Genomic DNA, 21,368 nt, shown 5'->3' on the forward strand with positions numbered 1-21,368 from the left:
CAGATAGAGTGGATGTGGAGAGGATGTTTCCTATAGTGGGGGGAGTCTAGGACCAGAGGACACAGTTAGAGTGGATGTGGAGAGGGTGTTTCCTATGGTGGGGGAGTCTAGGACCAGAGGGCACTGATAGAGTGGATGTGGAGAGGATGTTTCCTATAGTGGGAGAGTCTAGGACCAGAGGACACAGATAGAGTGGATGTGGAGAGGATGTTTCCTATAGTGGGAGAGTCTAGGACCAGAGGACACAGATAGAGTGGATGTGGAGAGGATGTTTCCTATAGTGGGGAGTCTGGGACCAGAGGACACAGATAGAGTGGATGTGGAGAGGATGTTTCCTATAGTGGGGGAGTCTAGGACCAGAGGACACAGTTAGAGTGGATGTGGAGAGGGTGTTTCCTATGGTGGGGGAGTCTAGGACCAGAGGACACAGATAGAGTGGATGTGGAGAGGATGTTTCCTATAGTGGGGGAGTCTAGGACCAGAGGACACAGATAGAGTGGATGTGGAGAGGATGTTTCCTATAGTGGGGGAGTCTAGGACCAGAGGACACAGATAGAGTGGATGTGGAGAGTATGTTCCTATAGTGGGGGAGTCTAGGACCAGAGGACACAGATAGAGTGGATGTGGAGAGGATGTTTCCTATAGTGGGGGAGTCTAGGACCAGAGGACACAGATAGAGTGGATGTGGAGAGGATGTTTCCTATAGTGGGGGAGTCTAGGACCAGAGGACACAGATAGAGTGGATGTGGAGAGGATGTTTCCTATAGTGGGGGAGTCTAGGACCAGAGGACACAGATAGAGTGGATGTGGAGAGGATTTTTCCTATAGTGGGGGAGTCTAGGACCAGAGGACACAGATAGAGTGGATGTGGAGAGGATGTTTCCTATAGTGGGGGAGTCTAGGACCAGAGGACACAGATAGAGTGGATGTGGAGAGGATTTTTCCTATAGTGGGGGAGTCTAGGACCAGAGGACACAGATAGAGTGGATGTGGAGAGGATGTTTCCTATAGTGGGGGAGTCTAGGACCAGAGGACACAGATAGAGTGGATGTGGAGAGGATTTTTCCTATAGTGGGGGAGTCTAGGACCAGAGGACACAGATAGAGTGGATGTGGAGAGGATTTTTCCTATATTGGGGGAGTCTAGGACCAGAGGACACAGATAGAGTGGATGTGGAGAGGATATTTCCTACAGTGGGGGAGTCTAGGACCAGAGGACACAGATAGAGTGGATGTGGAGAGGATGTTTCCTATAGTGGGGGAGTCTAGGACCAGAGGACACAGATAGAATGCATGTGGAGAAGATGTTTCCTATAGTGGGGGAGTCTAGGACCAGAGGACACAGATAGAGTGGACGTGGAGAGGATGTTTCCTACAGTGGGGGAGTCTAGGACCAGAGGACACAGATAGAGTGGATGTGGAGAGGATATTTCCTACAGTGGGGGAGTCTAGGACCAGAGGACACAGATAGAATGAATGTGGAGAAGATGTTTCCTATAGTGGGGGAGTCTAGGACCAGAGGACACAGATAGAGTGGATGTGGAGAGGATATTTCCTACAGTGGGGGAGTCTAGGACCAGAGGACACAGATAGAATGAATGTGGAGAAGATGTTTCCTATAGTGGGGGAGTCTAGGACCAGAGGACACAGATAGAGTGGACGTGGAGAGGATGTTTCCTATAGTGGGGGAGTCTAGGACCAGAGGGCACTGATAGAGTGGATGTGGAGAGGATGTTTCCTATAGTGGGAGAGTCTAGGACCAGAGGACACAGATAGAGTGGATGTGGAGAGGATGTTTCCTATAGTGGGAGAGTCTAGGACCAGAGGACACAGATAGAGTGGATGTGGAGAGGATGTTTCCTATAGTGGGGAGTCTGGGACCAGAGGACACAGATAGAGTGGATGTGGAGAGGATGTTTCCTATAGTGGGGGAGTCTAGGACCAGAGGACACAGTTAGAGTGGATGTGGAGAGGGTGTTTCCTATGGTGGGGGAGTCTAGGACCAGAGGACACAGATAGAGTGGATGTGGAGAGTATGTTCCTATAGTGGGGGAGTCTAGGACCAGAGGACACAGATAGAGTGGATGTGGAGAGGATGTTTCCTATAGTGGGGGAGTCTAGGACCAGAGGACACAGATAGAGTGGATGTGGAGAGGATGTTTCCTATAGTGGGGGAGTCTAGGACCAGAGGACACAGATAGAGTGGATGTGGAGAGGATGTTTCCTATAGTGGGGGAGTCTAGGACCAGAGGACACAGATAGAGTGGATGTGGAGAGGATTTTTCCTATAGTGGGGGAGTCTAGGACCAGAGGACACAGATAGAGTGGATGTGGAGAGGATGTTTCCTATAGTGGGGGAGTCTAGGACCAGAGGACACAGATAGAGTGGATGTGGAGAGGATTTTTCCTATAGTGGGGGAGTCTAGGACCAGAGGACACAGATAGAGTGGATGTGGAGAGGATGTTTCCTATAGTGGGGGAGTCTAGGACCAGAGGACACAGATAGAGTGGATGTGGAGAGGATTTTTCCTATAGTGGGGGAGTCTAGGACCAGAGGACACAGATAGAGTGGATGTGGAGAGGATTTTTCCTATAGTGGGGGAGTCTAGGACCAGAGGACACAGATAGAGTGGATGTGGAGAGGATATTTCCTACAGTGGGGGAGTCTAGGACCAGAGGACACAGATAGAGTGGATGTGGAGAGGATGTTTCCTATAGTGGGGGAGTCTAGGACCAGAGGACACAGATAGAATGCATGTGGAGAAGATGTTTCCTATAGTGGGGGAGTCTAGGACCAGAGGACACAGATAGAGTGGACGTGGAGAGGATGTTTCCTACAGTGGGGGAGTCTAGGACCAGAGGACACAGATAGAGTGGATGTGGAGAAGATGTTTCCTATAGTGGGGGAGTCTAGGACCAGAGGACACAGATAGAGTGGATGTGGAGAGGATATTTCCTACAGTGGGGGAGTCTAGGACCAGAGGACACAGATAGAATGAATGTGGAGAAGATGTTTCCTATAGTGGGGGGGTCTAGGACCAGAGGACACAGATAGAGTGGACGTGGAGAGGATGTTTCCTATAGTGGGGGAGTCTAGGACCAGAGGGCACTGATAGAGTGGATGTGGAGAGGATGTTTCCTATAGTGGGAGAGTCTAGGACCAGAGGACACAGATAGAGTGGATGTGGAGAGGATGTTTCCTATAGTGGGAGAGTCTAGGACCAGAGGACACAGATAGAGTGGATGTGGAGAGGATGTTTCCTATAGTGGGGAGTCTGGGACCAGAGGACACAGATAGAGTGGATGTGGAGAGGATGTTTCCTATAGTGGGGGAGTCTAGGACCAGAGGACACAGTTAGAGTGGATGTGGAGAGGGTGTTTCCTATGGTGGGGGAGTCTAGGACCAGAGGACACAGATAGAGTGGATGTGGAGAGTATGTTCCTATAGTGGGGGAGTCTAGGACCAGAGGACACAGATAGAGTGGATGTGGAGAGGATGTTTCCTATAGTGGGAGAGTCTAGGACCAGAGGACACAGATAGAGTGGATGTGGAGAGGATGTTTCCTATAGTGGGGAGTCTGGGACCAGAGGACACAGATAGAGTGGATGTGGAGAGGATGTTTCCTGTAGTGTGGGAGTCTAGGACCAGAGGACACAGATAGAGTGGATGTGGAGAGGATGTTTCCTATAGTGGGGGGAGTCTAGGACCAGAGGACACAGTTAGAGTGGATGTGGAGAGGGTGTTTCCTATGGTGGGGGAGTCTAGGACCAGAGGGCACTGATAGAGTGGATGTGGAGAGGATGTTTCCTATAGTGGGAGAGTCTAGGACCAGAGGACACAGATAGAGTGGATGTGGAGAGGATGTTTCCTATAGTGGGAGAGTCTAGGACCAGAGGACACAGATAGAGTGGATGTGGAGAGGATGTTTCCTATAGTGGGGAGTCTGGGACCAGAGGACACAGATAGAGTGGATGTGGAGAGGATGTTTCCTATAGTGGGGGAGTCTAGGACCAGAGGACACAGTTAGAGTGGATGTGGAGAGGGTGTTTCCTATGGTGGGGGAGTCTAGGACCAGAGGACACAGATAGAGTGGATGTGGAGAGGATGTTTCCTATAGTGGGGGAGTCTAGGACCAGAGGACACAGATAGAGTGGATGTGGAGAGGATGTTTCCTATAGTGGGGGAGTCTAGGACCAGAGGACACAGATAGAGTGGATGTGGAGAGTATGTTCCTATAGTGGGGGAGTCTAGGACCAGAGGACACAGATAGAGTGGATGTGGAGAGGATGTTTCCTATAGTGGGGGAGTCTAGGACCAGAGGACACAGATAGAGTGGATGTGGAGAGGATGTTTCCTATAGTGGGGGAGTCTAGGACCAGAGGACACAGATAGAGTGGATGTGGAGAGGATGTTTCCTATAGTGGGGGAGTCTAGGACCAGAGGACACAGATAGAGTGGATGTGGAGAGGATTTTTCCTATAGTGGGGGAGTCTAGGACCAGAGGACACAGATAGAGTGGATGTGGAGAGGATGTTTCCTATAGTGGGGGAGTCTAGGACCAGAGGACACAGATAGAGTGGATGTGGAGAGGATTTTTCCTATAGTGGGGGAGTCTAGGACCAGAGGACACAGATAGAGTGGATGTGGAGAGGATGTTTCCTATAGTGGGGGAGTCTAGGACCAGAGGACACAGATAGAGTGGATGTGGAGAGGATTTTTCCTATAGTGGGGGAGTCTAGGACCAGAGGACACAGATAGAGTGGATGTGGAGAGGATTTTTCCTATATTGGGGGAGTCTAGGACCAGAGGACACAGATAGAGTGGATGTGGAGAGGATATTTCCTACAGTGGGGGAGTCTAGGACCAGAGGACACAGATAGAGTGGATGTGGAGAGGATGTTTCCTATAGTGGGGGAGTCTAGGACCAGAGGACACAGATAGAATGCATGTGGAGAAGATGTTTCCTATAGTGGGGGAGTCTAGGACCAGAGGACACAGATAGAGTGGACGTGGAGAGGATGTTTCCTACAGTGGGGGAGTCTAGGACCAGAGGACACAGATAGAGTGGATGTGGAGAGGATATTTCCTACAGTGGGGGAGTCTAGGACCAGAGGACACAGATAGAATGAATTTGGAGAAGATGTTTCCTATAGTGGGGGAGTCTAGGACCAGAGGACACAGATAGAGTGGATGTGGAGAGGATATTTCCTACAGTGGGGGAGTCTAGGACCAGAGGACACAGATAGAATGAATGTGGAGAAGATGTTTCCTATAGTGGGGGAGTCTAGGACCAGAGGACACAGATTGAGTGGACGTGGAGAGGATGTTTCCTATAGTGGGGGAGTCTAGGACCAGAGGGCACTGATAGAGTGGATGTGGAGAGGATGTTTCCTATAGTGGGAGAGTCTAGGACCAGAGGACACAGATAGAGTGGATGTGGAGAGGATGTTTCCTATAGTGGGAGAGTCTAGGACCAGAGGACACAGATAGAGTGGATGTGGAGAGGATGTTTCCTATAGTGGGGAGTCTGGGACCAGAGGACACAGATAGAGTGGATGTGGAGAGGATGTTTCCTATAGTGGGGGAGTCTAGGACCAGAGGACACAGTTAGAGTGGATGTGGAGAGGGTGTTTCCTATGGTGGGGGAGTCTAGGACCAGAGGACACAGATAGAGTGGATGTGGAGAGTATGTTCCTATAGTGGGGGAGTCTAGGACCAGAGGACACAGATAGAGTGGATGTGGAGAGGATGTTTCCTATAGTGGGGGAGTCTAGGACCAGAGGACACAGATAGAGTGGATGTGGAGAGGATGTTTCCTATAGTGGGGGAGTCTAGGACCAGAGGACACAGATAGAGTGGATGTGGAGAGGATGTTTCCTATAGTGGGGGAGTCTAGGACCAGAGGACACAGATAGAGTGGATGTGGAGAGGATTTTTCCTATAGTGGGGGAGTCTAGGACCAGAGGACACAGATAGAGTGGATGTGGAGAGGATGTTTCCTATAGTGGGGGAGTCTAGGACCAGAGGACACAGATAGAGTGGATGTGGAGAGGATTTTTCCTATAGTGGGGGAGTCTAGGACCAGAGGACACAGATAGAGTGGATGTGGAGAGGATGTTTCCTATAGTGGGGGAGTCTAGGACCAGAGGACACAGATAGAGTGGATGTGGAGAGGATTTTTCCTATAGTGGGGGAGTCTAGGACCAGAGGACACAGATAGAGTGGACGTGGAGAGGATGTTTCCTACAGTGGGGGAGTCTAGGACCAGAGGACACAGATAGAGTGGATGTGGAGAGGATATTTCCTACAGTGGGGGAGTCTAGGACCAGAGGACACAGATAGAGTGGATGTGGAGAGGATTTTTCCTATAGTGGGGGAGTCTAGGACCAGAGGACACAGATAGAGTGGATGTGGAGAGGATATTTCCTACAGTGGGGGAGTCTAGGACCAGAGGACACAGATAGAGTGGATGTGGAGAGGATGTTTCCTATAGTGGGGGAGTCTAGGACCAGAGGACACAGATAGAATGCATGTGGAGAAGATGTTTCCTATAGTGGGGGAGTCTAGGACCAGAGGACACAGATAGAGTGGACGTGGAGAGGATGTTTCCTACAGTGGGGGAGTCTAGGACCAGAGGACACAGATAGAGTGGATGTGGAGAAGATGTTTCCTATAGTGGGGGAGTCTAGGACCAGAGGACACAGATAGAGTGGATGTGGAGAGGATATTTCCTACAGTGGGGGAGTCTAGGACCAGAGGACACAGATAGAATGAATGTGGAGAAGATGTTTCCTATAGTGGGGGGGTCTAGGACCAGAGGACACAGATAGAGTGGACGTGGAGAGGATGTTTCCTATAGTGGGGGAGTCTAGGACCAGAGGGCACTGATAGAGTGGATGTGGAGAGGATGTTTCCTATAGTGGGAGAGTCTAGGACCAGAGGACACAGATAGAGTGGATGTGGAGAGGATGTTTCCTATAGTGGGAGAGTCTAGGACCAGAGGACACAGATAGAGTGGATGTGGAGAGGATGTTTCCTATAGTGGGGAGTCTGGGACCAGAGGACACAGATAGAGTGGATGTGGAGAGGATGTTTCCTATAGTGGGGGAGTCTAGGACCAGAGGACACAGTTAGAGTGGATGTGGAGAGGGTGTTTCCTATGGTGGGGGAGTCTAGGACCAGAGGACACAGATAGAGTGGATGTGGAGAGTATGTTCCTATAGTGGGGGAGTCTAGGACCAGAGGACACAGATAGAGTGGATGTGGAGAGGATGTTTCCTATAGTGGGGGAGTCTAGGACCAGAGGACACAGATAGAGTGGATGTGGAGAGGATGTTTCCTATAGTGGGGGAGTCTAGGACCAGAGGACACAGATAGAGTGGATGTGGAGAGGATGTTTCCTATAGTGGGGGAGTCTAGGACCAGAGGACACAGATAGAGTGGATGTGGAGAGGATTTTTCCTATAGTGGGGGATTCTAGGACCAGAGGACACAGATAGAGTGGATGTGGAGAGGATGTTTCCTATAGTGGGGGAGTCTAGGACCAGAGGACACAGATAGAGTGGATGTGGAGAGGATTTTTCCTATAGTGGGGGAGTCTAGGACCAGAGGACACAGATAGAGTGGATGTGGAGAGGATGTTTCCTATAGTGGGGGAGTCTAGGACCAGAGGACACAGATAGAGTGGATGTGGAGAGGATTTTTCCTATAGTGGGGGAGTCTAGGACCAGAGGACACAGATAGAGTGGATGTGGAGAGGATTTTTCCTATAGTGGGGGAGTCTAGGACCAGAGGACACAGATAGAGTGGATGTGGAGAGGATATTTCCTACAGTGGGGGAGTCTAGGACCAGAGGACACAGATAGAGTGGATGTGGAGAGGATGTTTCCTATAGTGGGGGAGTCTAGGACCAGAGGACACAGATAGAATGCATGTGGAGAAGATGTTTCCTATAGTGGGGGAGTCTAGGACCAGAGGACACAGATAGAGTGGACGTGGAGAGGATGTTTCCTACAGTGGGGGAGTCTAGGACCAGAGGACACAGATAGAGTGGATGTGGAGAGGATATTTCCTACAGTGGGGGAGTCTAGGACCAGAGGACACAGATAGAATGAATGTGGAGAAGATGTTTCCTATAGTGGGGGAGTCTAGGACCAGAGGACACAGATAGAGTGGATGTGGAGAGGATATTTCCTACAGTGGGGGAGTCTAGGACCAGAGGACACAGATAGAATGAATGTGGAGAAGATGTTTCCTATAGTGGGGGAGTCTAGGACCAGAGGACACAGATAGAGTGGACGTGGAGAGGATGTTTCCTATAGTGGGGGAGTCTAGGACCAGAGGGCACTGATAGAGTGGATGTGGAGAGGATGTTTCCTATAGTGGGAGAGTCTAGGACCAGAGGACACAGATAGAGTGGATGTGGAGAGGATGTTTCCTATAGTGGGAGAGTCTAGGACCAGAGGACACAGATAGAGTGGATGTGGAGAGGATGTTTCCTATAGTGGGGAGTCTGGGACCAGAGGACACAGATAGAGTGGATGTGGAGAGGATGTTTCCTGTAGTGTGGGAGTCTAGGACCAGAGGACACAGATAGAGTGGATGTGGAGAGGATGTTTCCTATAGTGGGGGGAGTCTAGGACCAGAGGACACAGTTAGAGTGGATGTGGAGAGGGTGTTTCCTATGGTGGGGGAGTCTAGGACCAGAGGACACAGATAGAGTGGATGTGGAGAGGATGTTCCTATAGTGGGGTGAGTCTAGGACTAGAGGGCGCAGCGTCAGAATACAAGACATCCCTTAAGAACAGAGATGAGGAGGGATTTCTTCAGCCGGAGGGTGGTGAATTCGTTGCTGACGGCTGTGGAGGTCGAGTCACTGGGTATATTTAAAGTGGAGGTTGACAGGCTCTTTAGGTTGATTGGTAAGGATGTCAAAGGTGACGGGGGGGGAGGAGGGCAGAAGAATGGGCACGACGGACAGATGGAGTAGACTCGATGGGCCGATTGGTCTAAATCTGCTCCTGTGTCTTATGATTTTACGGACATCCAGGATGCTTTCCTTAAATTTCCTCGTTCCGACAGCCTGTCCCTCACCCAGAATCCTCTGCCAGCCGAAGGAGAAGGGCTGCAGGTGTAGAGGAACATTGCTCCGGCACACACCGGCCCGGAGCTCGGCACACACGTCTTCTCGCTACCACAGCACGGTAGTGAAGTGGTCAGTATAACATTTACAGCATCAGCAATCTGGGTTCGATTCCCACCGCTGCCTGCGAGGAGTTTGCACGTTCTCCCCGTGATTTCGCAGGTTTCCTCCCACAATCCAAAGTCGTATGGGTCAGGGTCAGAGAGCTGTGGACATGCTATGTGGGCGCCACCCATGGGCTGTGTTGGTCATTGACACAAATGACGCATTTCACTGTACGTCTTGACGTACCTGACAAATAAAGCTCCTCTTTATTATCGGGAAGGAGGTACAGGAGCCTCAGGTCCCACACCACCAGGTTCAGGAACAGTCATTACTCCTCAATCATCGGTTTCCTGAACCGGTGTGGATAACGTCACTCACCTCAACTCTGGACTGATTCTCTAAACTATGGACTCACTTTCAGGGACTCTGCAAGTTACGTTTTAGTTTATTATTTGCACGTTTTTTCTTCTTTTGCGCATCGGTTGTTTGCCAGTCTTGTACAATTTTTCAAAAGTTTTATTGTATTTTTTGTAAACGCCGATAAGAAAACAAATTTCTAGTAGCAGAATATTGTAATGTATGTATTTTGATAATGAGTTTACTTTGAACGTTGAAGTTCTATTTATTTGTTTATGGAGATACAGTCGTGCCGCCCAGCAATCTCCTGATTTAACCCCAGCCTGATCATGGGACAATTTTAAATGACCAAGTAACCTACCGACCGGTACATCTTTGAACTGTGGGAGGAAACCGGAGCACCCGGAGGAAATCTGTGCAGTCACAGGGAGAACATACAAACTCCTCACAGGCGCAGCGGTGGGAATTGAACCTGGGTCGCCTGTCCTGTAAAGCGTTGTGCTAACCACTACGCTACCGTGCTGCCCTGTGGGGATCTCCCCCTCCCCACACACACACACACTACGGTGATTCCAGGCAGCGGCTGACCCCTTCGTCCTAACCACAAGGTGCAAGCATCCTCTCCTGGTACGGCCCGTGACCACCAGAAACCACAGAGAGTTGTGGACACAGCTCAGCACATCGCAGAAACTAGCCTCCCCTCCAGGGACTCTGTCTACACTTCTCATCAGACTCCACCCCAGTGTCATCAGACTCTTACAAGCTAAAGATGAATTCTCGATCTCCCAATCTACCCCGCTGCGTTTGCCCGCACTGCACTCCATCTGTAAATGCAATGCTATATCCCGTGGAGAGGAATGAACAGTTAATGCTTTGGGTCGAGACCCTTCATCACAACTGCAAAAGGAGTGGGGAGGAAACCAGAATGAGGTGGTGCAGGGATACAGCACCTGTAGAATCTCCTGTGTTTATACTGTATTCCCCCCCCCCGCCCCCACCTTCAATACCCTGCCTTCTGCCCCCCTTCGCTTCCAGTCCTGATGAAGGGTCTCAGCTCGAAACATCAACTGTTTATTCCCCTCCACAGATGCTGCCTGGCCTGCTGAGTTCCTCCAGCATTTTGTGCATTAGTAAAGCACCGGAACAGGCCATTCAGCCCTTAACATTGTGCTGAACCAGCTAAAAGGCAAATCAAAAACACCCAAACACTAATCCCTCCTAACTGCACAATGTCCTCCTCACATCCACGTGCCTATCCAAATGTCTCTATTATCCAAATGCCTTTATTTGCTCTGCCACCTCAGCAGGCACTAGATTCATGTCTTTCTCAAGATTTCGAGCATCTGCAAAATCGCTTGGGTTTACACAACACTCCTCCTGATTTTCTTCACACTAACTGAATGTATGGAGTGATCTGGACGGCATGCGAAACTGAAGCTTGCCACCTGCTGGAAATAGCAAACCAATACTGAACTACCCAATGAGAAATGTGTCATAAACACTCGTGAGGATTAATTAAAAAGCCAGTTAGATAAATCAAAACGGCAGCGTAAAAGCTCCACGAGGTACAGGTACCCGGTCTGCCCGTGGCCGAGACTCACCACGTAGAAGGCGTAGAGGTTGTGGATGTCCCTGTGCTCCCAGCCACCCATGTGGACATTGTCCTTGTGCATGGTGACCTCTGGCCCATTGAACACCGAGGGCTCGTTCATGTCATTCCACGTGTACAGGTTGTCCATGGATCCCTTGGGGGGAGGAAAACCAGAAGGACGTTAAAGACTCAGAGAAACCATTTTAGCACAAGAGATTCTGCAGATTACAAACAAGAGAAACTCTGCAGATGCTGGAAATCAAAGTGTAAGGGGGTTTCTTCTTTGTGGGGGATTTTTTTGTCCCTGCATATGTTAATCATAATGGCTTCTTGGAATGCTTCTTTGTTATGATAATTGCTTTTCTCGCAGTTTTGTTTGGGTTAAAATTACTGATAATGAGAATTGTATTCATTTATTAACCAATTGGGATTAATGTTATTCTCTCTTCTGGGTCTGTAAACTAGCGACGGAACAGACCCCGAGCGGGGGTCCAAGGCCAGGGCTTTCGGTGAGGAGAGGAGACGAAAACAGGGGGCTCTTGGTTGATCACTTCGGGTGGTCCTGAGCTACGAGTCGAGGAGGTCTGAGGAGATCGAATGGTGGCCAGAAGACTTCAGTAATTGAGCTCCAAAGGCTGTGCATGAAGTGGTTTGGACTTTGATAAGTTTTGGTGCCTTTTCTTTATTTTCTTTTCCTTCATGTATACTGTATCGTTATTAATCACTTAGTTCTAGTAATCTCTAGTTCTAGTAAGTTTAATCATTTAATCGCATATGGTGTACTGTTTGTTCTTTGGCGAGGCGGGGACATCACACAGCATCCACACCAGCTGATTACCCAGTTTGGTGGGGCCGAAGGCTGCTCCCCCAGACGGAAGCGAGTTGAGTGAGCCTAAGCGTGCCGGGGGGCTACAAAAGTAATGCACACAAAATGCTGGAGGAACTCAGCAGACCAGGCAGCATCTATGGAAAAGAGTGAACAGTTGACGTTTAAGGCAGAGACCCTTCATTAGGACTGGGAGAAAAAAGAGAAGTCGGAGTAAGAAAGTGGGGGGACGAGAGGAAGGAGTACAAGGTGATAGATGGAACCGGGAGAGGTGGAGCGGTGAAGTAAAGGGCTGGGAAGTCGATTGCTGAAAGAGATACAGGGCTGGAGAAGGGGGAATCTGATAGGAGAGGACATAAGACCATGGAAGAAAGGGAAGGGGGAGGAACACCAGGTGAGGTGATGGGCAGGTAAGGAGATAAAGATGAGGGAGGGTAACAGGAATGGGGGAATAGTGAAGGGGGCAATTACCCAAAATTTGAGATATCAATGTTCATGCCATCAGGTTGGAGGCTACGCAGACGGAACACAAGGCTTTCATCAGGACTGGAAAGGAAGAGGGAAGAGGCCAGAATAAGATGGTGGGGGAGGGGGGAGGAGTACAAGATGGCAGGTGATGAGTAAGTCAAGGTGAGGGAGAAGGTGGGTGGGATCTGCCCCTTTTCCTCCCCATTCCTGATGAAGATAGATGCTACCTGACTTACTGAGTTCCTCCGGCGTTCTGTGTGTGTTTCTAAAGATGAGCTTTATTTGTCAAAGCTCAACATGGAAACATGCCTTGTGAAATGTGTCTTTTGCAGCAGCAACCGACACAGTGCGTTGGGGGCAGCCCACAGGTGTCTCTATGCTTCCGGCACCAACATGCCCACAACTCACTAACCCTACGTCTTTGGATCGTGGGAGAAACTGGAGCTTTAATCCAGAGCTCTCCAATCCCAGCAGCTTTCCAGTCACCGACACCGGTAAGTGACGTTAGTGCTCTACAGGTTCATACAGCGTTTCCCGGTCTGGCTCTTTTAGTGGAGTTCCTGAGCTAATCTTATTGGAGTATAAAAGTTGAAATTGTTTGCTGTGTAACCAAAACTATGTAGTCAGCTTTGAAACTTGCTATTAGCTATGCATGTACCCAATTTAGTATGAGAATGAAATCTTAAGAATGTAGAAGACAATGGTGTGTTAATGAGAGGTAGCTAAGAGATGTAGATTAGAACATGATTAAGTCAATGGATAGAAACAATAGTGGCGGATGTAGGTGTGATACACAACTGTAGACCGATTGGATATGCTAATGCAACTAAACCAGGAGATTGCTATAAAAAATGCTGTGTACAAGGACGGTGGGCAATCAGCGACTAGCTCAATGACTGTCTCAGCTTAATACTTCTTGAAGAATCTTCTGCGTCTCCTGGTCATTTGTAGGGCACGAGAAACCACGACAAAATCTACCTGATTCTACCCCTCCGAACCCACCCAGCTGCACACGCTTGTACGCCGGGCCAAATCCCAGGGCCAACTCCACTGAGGGGGCATTGCACATTGCAAATGCAGCCGAACAGATGAGGATGTCTAAAGGCTCCCTCCACCAACAGAAGGGTGAGTTTATTGGGTGGGGGGAGTGGAGGGGCCCCTCTCTCATCCTCAGTTTGCTGTCTTCAAAACTGTTGCCAGCGGAAGTAGTGGACGTGGGTTCGATTTCAGAATTTAAGAGAAATTTTGGTAAGTATATGAACAGGAGAGCTATGGTGCAGGTGCGGGTCAATGGGACTAGGCAGAATGGATCAGGTAGTAAATGGTAGGGCATTGAGGAATGCAGTAGAACAGAGTGATCTGGGAATAATGGTGCATAGTTTCCTGAAGGTGGAATCTCATGTGGATAGGGTGGTGAAGAAAGCTTTTGGTATGCTGGCCTTTATAAATCAGAGCATTGAGCATAGGAGTTGGGATGTAATGTTAAAATTGTACAAGGCATTGGTAAGGCCAAATTTGGAGTATTGTGTACAGTTCTGGTCACCGAATTATAGGAAAGATGTCAACAAAATAGAGAGAGTACAGAGGAGATTTACTAGAATGTTACCTGGGTTTCAGCACCTAAGTTACAGAGAAAGGTTGAACAAGTTAGGTCTTTATTTGATAGAGGTACTTAAAATTATAAGGGGGATAGATAGAGTTGACGTGGATAGGCTTTTTCCATTGAGGGTAGGGGAGAATCAAACAAAAGGACATGAGTTGAGAGGGGGCAAAAGTTTAAGGGTAACACGAGGGGGAATTTCTTTACTCAGAGAGTGGTTGAGTGCAGGTCGGTGGGACTAGGTGAGAGTAAGCGTTCGGCACGGACTAGAAGGGCCGAGATGGCCTGTTTCCGTGCTGTAATTGTTATATGGGCCGAAGGGTGTGTTTCAATGATCTGTAACTCCATAACACTGTTACATTGATGTTGTATCAGACCTAATTTGGAGTATCATGTGCAGTTCTGGTCACCTGCCTAAAGGAAAGGTGCAAGCTATGTTGAAAGAGCACAGAGAAAATTTACAAGGATGTTGCCGGGTCTGGAGGACCTGAGTTATAAGGAAAGATTCAATAGGTTAGGACTTTATTCCTTAGAACATAAAAGATTGAGAGATTTGATAAAGATGCACAAAATTATGAGGGGTATAGACAGAATTAATGCAAGCAGGCTTTTCCCACTGAGGGTGGGAGGGACAACAAGAGATCACGAGTTCAGCCTGAAAGATGAAAAGTTTAAGGGGAACACAAGGGGAAACTTTTTCACTCAGATGGTTGTGAAGGTGTGGAATGAGCTGCCGGTGCATGTGAGCTCTATTTCAACGTTTAAGTGAAGTTTGGATAGGTACATGGATGGTAGGGGTATGAAGGGCTATGGTCCCGTTGGGGGTTGATGGGAGTAGGATTAAGTGGTGTGGCATGGACTAGATGGGCTGAATGGCCTGTTTCTGTGCTGTACTTTTCTATGACTATAAAACAATGCAGTTGGTGACTTGCACATTACCGTTCTTAGGAGCACACTGGTAGCCACAATTCATGCACAACAGTACCAACTACACTACACAATGTCACTGAACGGCTTTCCGAATGACACTGCCGGCGTCCATCATTCAGGACCCCCATCACCTAGGACATGCCCTCTTCTCATTGCTACCGTCAGGGAGGGGGTACAGGAGCCTGAAGGCACTGTCAATGATACAGGACCCCCATCACCCAGGACATGCCCTCTTCTCATTGCTACCATCAGGGAGGAGGTACAGGGGCCTGAAGACGATTCGGGAACAGCTTCTCGCTCTATGCCATCAGATTTCTGAACGGCTGAACACTACCTCATGATTGGTCTTTTGTATTTATTTATGTAACTAATTGTAACTTTGGTGATTTTTTTATTTAATGGATTGCACTGTACTGTTGCCATAAAGCAAACTTCACGAGATGCCAGTGAGAATAAACCCGATTGCATCTGTATGAACAGAAGTGCTTCCTTTGCACTTCAAAGCGAGAGACAAAGGCCTAGGAAAACAACACAAGACCATAAGACATAGGAGCAGAATCAGGCCATTCAGCCCATCTAGTCTGCTCTGCCATTCCATCATGGCCGATTTATTTTCCCTCTCAACCCCATCCTCCCTCCACCCCCCCCCGTAACCTTTGACGCTCTAATCAAGAACTTATCAAGCTCTGCTTTAAATATACCCAATGATTTGGCCTCCACAGCTGTCTGTGGCAATGAATTCCACAGATTCACTACCACTTGGCTGAAGAAATTCCTCCTCAGCTCTGTTCTAAATGGACGTCACTCTATTCTGAGACTGTGCCCTCTGGTCCTGGACTCTCCCACAATAGGAAACATCCTCTCCACATCCACTCTATCTGTGTCCTCTGGTCCTAGACTCCCCCACTATAGGAAACATCCTCTCCACATCCACTCTATCTGTGTCCTCTGGTCCTGGACTCTCCCACAATAGGAAACATCCTCTCCACATCCACTCTGTGTCCTCTGGGCCTAGACTCTCCCACTATAGGAAACATCCTCTCCAATCCACTCTATCTGTGTCCTCTGGTCCTAGACTCCTCCACTATAGGAAACATCCTCTCCACGTCCACTCTATCTGTGCCCTCTGGTCCTAGACTCCCCCACTACAGGAAACATCCTCTCCACATCCACTCTATCTAAGCCTTTCAATATTCGATAGGTTTCAATGAGGACTCCCCCACCCCCCCCCCCCCCCGCAATTCTTCTAAACTTGACGGCCACTTCACCTGTGAGTCAACTGGGGTGATATACTGTATCTGGTGCTCCCGATGTGGCCATTTATACATTGGGGAGACCCGCTGCAGACTGGTAGACCGTTTCGCCGAACACCGGCGCTCAGTCCTCCAGCAGTGGCGGGATCTCCATGTGGTCACACACTTCAATTCCACAGACCACTCCCACTCCGATATGTCTGTCCATGGCCTCCTCTACCGTCAAGATGAGGCCGCACGCAGGTTGATGGAGCAGTACCTTATCTCCCACCTAGGTAGCCTCCTACCTGCCGGCATGAACACTCAACTCACAGACCTCCGCTGATACCCTTGCCCCCCCCCCCCACCCCATCCCTATCTATAATTTTAGTCTGGTTCTCTTTCTCTCTCTTTTCCCCCCTCACTACTATCTCCCCCCAGCCCTACCTTTCTTTCTCTTTTATTTCCCATAATTCTCCACCTTCCCCCTAGCCCACTTCCCTTCAGCCTATCACTTCCCAGCTCTCTACTTCATCCCTCCCCCCACTTCTTATCCCCCCTCCACTATCCCATGTTACTTCACTCCTGATGAAGGGTTTCGGCCTGAAACGTCGTCACTACCTCCTCCCATAGATGCTGTCTGGCCTGCTGAGTTCCGCCAGCATTTTGTGTTTTTGTTTATTTCCAGCATCTGCAGATTCACTCGTGTTGTCTACTCTGCTTTCTAATTGTTTTATCAGTACAGGCACTGATACAAATCCCCACACCAGTAGAATGTATATATTTTTATTTTATTTAGAAAAATAGCACAGTAGCAGGATCTTCCGGCCAAACCAGTCCACACTGCCCAATTACACCCACTCGACCAATTAACCTACTAACCCTCACCGTCCATGGGATGTGGGAGGAAACCGAAGCACCAGGAGGAAACCCACACGGTCACAGGGAGAACGAACAAACTCCTTACAGACAGCGGCGGGAATTGAACCCTGATCTTGCCGTCTATAGTGGTATTCTGAAACAAAGGTGACCAATTCTGTACCTAAAAATCCTCCCCAACTGTTAGATTAATCTCATACTAAATGAGAATAACACGGCACAGTGCAGGCCTTTCGGCCCACAATATTGTGCCGACCCTTTAACCTACTGCACGATCACTCTAATCCTTCTCCCCGACAAAGCCCTTCATTTTATCTGATAAATCTTCTCTGCACCCTCCCTAAAGCAGTCCGTCCTTCCTGAATTGAGGAATGCATTGGAAATCGGGTCAGGTCAGTTGTCCATAAGGTTGCCATAATCGGGGGTGGTATTGGGATAAGCTCTCACTCCCTATAAAGTGCTCCAAGTGGAGTGTGACTCTAACAGCCTCTGACAACCAAGTCCAACTCTCGGCCTTCACTTGTGGCTTCGTTACTAGGCCCGGCAGAACTGTTTCTGCTGACAGGGGGCAAAGGCGGACCACCGGCGCCTCAAAACCAGTTGCTTCGGGCAGGTGGGGCTCATCAGCCTACCTCAAGAGAAGGAAAATTTTGATTTCAAACCTCCGCTGCCATGCAGCTATACCCACCCACGGGAAAGGCTTCAGGAGTAAACCCCGAGGAAGAAATCCGGAGCCAGGGTCCCTAAGGCAGTTTGATGTTGATTACAGCTTCACTCTGGCAACCTCTGAGACGACACTGGTGCCGAGCTGTATCGTCGCTTGCCCTTCCCTTGGACTACGTCAGTGACGCGGAGAGGGGAACCCACTGCGCGGGCAACAGTAAATCTTCCCGTCCAGGCTTGCACCCCGGAGAGGACACAGTCCACCAGAGGCACAAACCCATGATCCCCTGGGATCGACGGCTGCCTTACTTTACTGTCAGGTGGCAGAGATATAAGCTACACTGGACAACAAAAAATTTTGCTTTTAGGTGTATCTTATTGACTTTGGGCTGTTGATCATGAATATCACCATGAGATTTCCCTATCATGCACCATTAAAAAAAAATCGCCTAATTTTGTTATTTCAATTCATAATTCAAGCCAGATTAACTGATGTCAAGATTAAGGAAGGCATTTTAGTTGGTCCACAAATCAAACGGGTCATTAATGACAGGCAATTCTCAGAACTTCTAGCGGGACTGGAGAAAATCACATGGAAGGCATTCAAGGTTGCTGTTGAAATTTTCCCGGCAATTACAGAGCACCGAACCACGCGGAGCTGGTTGGCAATAGGTTTCAAGCACACAAAACCATGCAGTGCAACATGTCGCTAAAGTTTTCATTTTCTGCATTCCCATTAAGCTTCCTCCCTGGCACTGTCAGTGATGAGCACGGTGAAATGGACTATGCAGTCACGGAGCAACGGCAAATGGAATCCATCAATGCTGGCTGATTATTGTTGGACTCTTACGCCAGGAGCCTCAGACGCCAAGTACAGACTGAAATCCCAAAACTGAGACCCTGGTTCGATCCCAGACCCTCTGTGTACTCCCTGGGTCCCAGAGTCGGTTGCTGGACCATGTAATCCACCACCCACCCCCTCCACTAACCCCACCTACTCTTCCCCCTCTCTCAGGAAAGCAGCTAATGTAATCAAAGACCCCTCCCACCCCGGACATTCTCACTTTTACCTATCCCATCGGGCAGAAGATACAGAAAGCAGGAAAACATGTAACATTAGGATCAAAGGCAGCTTGTTAAAAGAATCCATTACACTTTACTCTGGATTCTGTTATTGCTTTACTTTGTTTACCTCAGTGCACTGTGTAAATGATCTGATCTGTATGAACAATCTGCAAGACAAGCTTTTCCCTGTATCTCAGTACACACGACAATATTAAACCAATTCCGGTAATATACCCAGTTCCCAGGGTTCAGGGTGATCACCCAATGTTTATCCCCCGACAGCGCGCACGCACGTTCCTCACGCCAAGGAGCTTGAACTGACCTCGTACTGATCGTAAGCGAACATACTGGCCCACCAAGATCGCATCTCGGGGTTGGTGAAGTCAGGGTACCCTGCGGAGCCTAGGACAAGCAGAGAAGTGATGAGTAGGCAGGCGGGGCTGGTCCGCGAGCACTCGGAGCTTCCGACCGCCGGCAGACGAGGCGCCGGAAGCGGGGGAAAGGTCAGAACCCATTCCAAAACCCACGCAAAGAGAGTTATGAGATTTAACAACCGAAGAGCGAGTTTATTTCCTGACAGCAGAACAAATTGAGTGGAACGATAAGAGAGTTTGCACAGCGTTTTCCACCTCTGCACTGCTCCTCTCCCTGCGGTTCATAGTGTCACGAGCACCACAGCAAAGAAACAGAGACTTCAACCCACCTAGCCCATGTTATTCTGTCCTGTCCCACACCATGGCCCTCCATATCCCTCCCATCCATGACTTATCCAAACTTTCTTAAACGTTACAATCAATCCCACATGCACCACTTCTGCTGGCAGCTCGCCTCACGCTCACGGTGTCCTGTGTGAAGAAGCTCTCCGTAAACATTTCACCTTTCACCCTTAACCCGACCCCTAGATCGAGTGTCGCCCAGCCTCGGTGGAAAAGGCCTGCTTACATTTTACCCGATTCACCCCTCAGAATTTTGTACCCCCACTCATTCTCCAATGCTGCAAGGAATAAAATCCAAACCGATCCCTGATCCTGGGATATACAATCCCTTTAGAACAGAGATGAGGAGGAATTTCTTTAGCCAGAGGGTGGTGAACCTGTGGAATTCGTTGCCACAGGCGGCTATGGAGGCCGAGTCACTGGATACATTTGAAGCGGAGATTGACGGTTCGTGATTAGGCAGGGCATCAAAAAATACAGGGAGCAGGACACTGGGGTTGGCAGGGATAATGAATCAGCCACGATGGTATGGCAGAGCCGACTCGATGGGCTAAGAGGCCTATTTCTGCTCCTGCGTCTTAGGCTCCTGTGCTATGTTCTAATGGTACGGACATTTTCCTGTCATAGGAGGTGCCAAACAAATGCATGCTGAAGTTGCTGTGAGAAATTTCCAGTGTTACAAGGGAGATGAGCATCGAAAGTATACTAAACAGGATCTCAGAGCCTCAAAGCAAGAGGCGGCAGGAAGGGATTACTGCTTGTTCTCCAAAGTCAAAGACTCTGGAAGGTTGAAAGCCTTGGACTAGCTTGTCCAGAGGTCAGAAGCCCGATGTCGGCTAGTCCACGGCTGGGCCAGTGACCTGAGGTTGCAGACTGGGGCGGCCTGTGTGAGTGGGAAAGGGGCTTACTCTGCTGCTGTGGTCCTGTTTCCTTCTGCTGAACATTGAGGGGCTGCCCCGCCGGGGCTGCCATGCACGGCGGCACACGCGGGCTGCCCCCACCCCGCACGGGCCTGGGGCTGACGCAAACCACGCACTTCACTGTACGCGCATCGCAAAGGGTTAATCTCTGTGCTATAGTCGAGCGCCTCTCACCACCAGCGAGGCCTGGAATGCAAGAGAAGTGGCTGCAGAAACACTGATGGCTCCTTCGGGAATTCACCGTGAGAATGCGATACCGTGGCAGCGGCCATGGGAACGTGAAAAGTCAGCTGAACACAGGGGGTGGGACTCGTGAAGAGCGGTGACAAGTGATTGGTTCAGGCTCGGTGGTTTGAGATGCTGCTGTGTACAGATCCACGCACTATCGGTGGAAAGGCTCTAAAATAGAGCACGGTGGGGTGGGGGAAGCGCTTGGGGTAGTTTTCCGGGGCTTTACCATCAGGCCAGCTATGAACAGCACCCCGGATTCAGCAGAAGGGGAGGGGTGCTGCAGTGAGAGGGGCCCTGGTTGGTCAGTTCTACCTTAATAATCGCGGTTTTGTAGTTCTAGTTGGTGTTATAAGATTATTAAGGGATTGGACACGCTGGAGGCAGGAAGCATGTTCCCGCTGATGGGTGAGTCCAGAACTAGAGGTCACAGTTTAAGAATAAGGGGTAGGCCATTTAGAACAGAGATGCGGAAAAACTTTTTCACCCAGAGAGTGGTGGATATGTGGAATGCTCTGCCCCAGAAGGCAGTGGAGGCCAAGTCTCTGGATGCATTCAAGAGAGAGTTAGATAGAGCTCTTATAGATAGTGGGGTCAAGGGATATGGGGAGAGGGCAGGGACGGGGTACTGATTGTGTATGATCAGCCAAGATCACAGTGAATGGCGGTGCTGGCTAGAAGGGCCGAATGGCCTACTCCTGCACCT

The 21,368-nt window shown here is 49.5% G+C and overlaps 1 protein-coding gene across 4 annotated transcripts in view; it reads right to left on the bottom strand.

Annotated features, from left to right (window-relative positions):
• The window catches only part of LOC140717725 (neutral alpha-glucosidase AB-like), a 105,983-nt gene that overhangs the window by 33,617 nt on the left and 50,998 nt on the right, over window positions 1–21,368 (bottom strand). For all 4 annotated transcript variants that reach the window (XM_073031413.1, XM_073031412.1, XM_073031410.1 and 1 more), the window contains 2 exons: window positions 19,121–19,200; window positions 11,146–11,289 (listed from right to left, as the gene is read on the bottom strand). In XM_073031413.1, the coding sequence (XP_072887514.1) occupies window positions 11,146–11,289; window positions 19,121–19,200 (224 nt within the window). The remainder of the gene's footprint in view (window positions 1–11,145; window positions 11,290–19,120; window positions 19,201–21,368) is intronic.

This window comes from Hemitrygon akajei, chromosome 28, assembly GCF_048418815.1.
Source record: "Hemitrygon akajei chromosome 28, sHemAka1.3, whole genome shotgun sequence".
NCBI lineage: Eukaryota > Metazoa > Chordata > Chondrichthyes > Myliobatiformes > Dasyatidae > Hemitrygon > Hemitrygon akajei.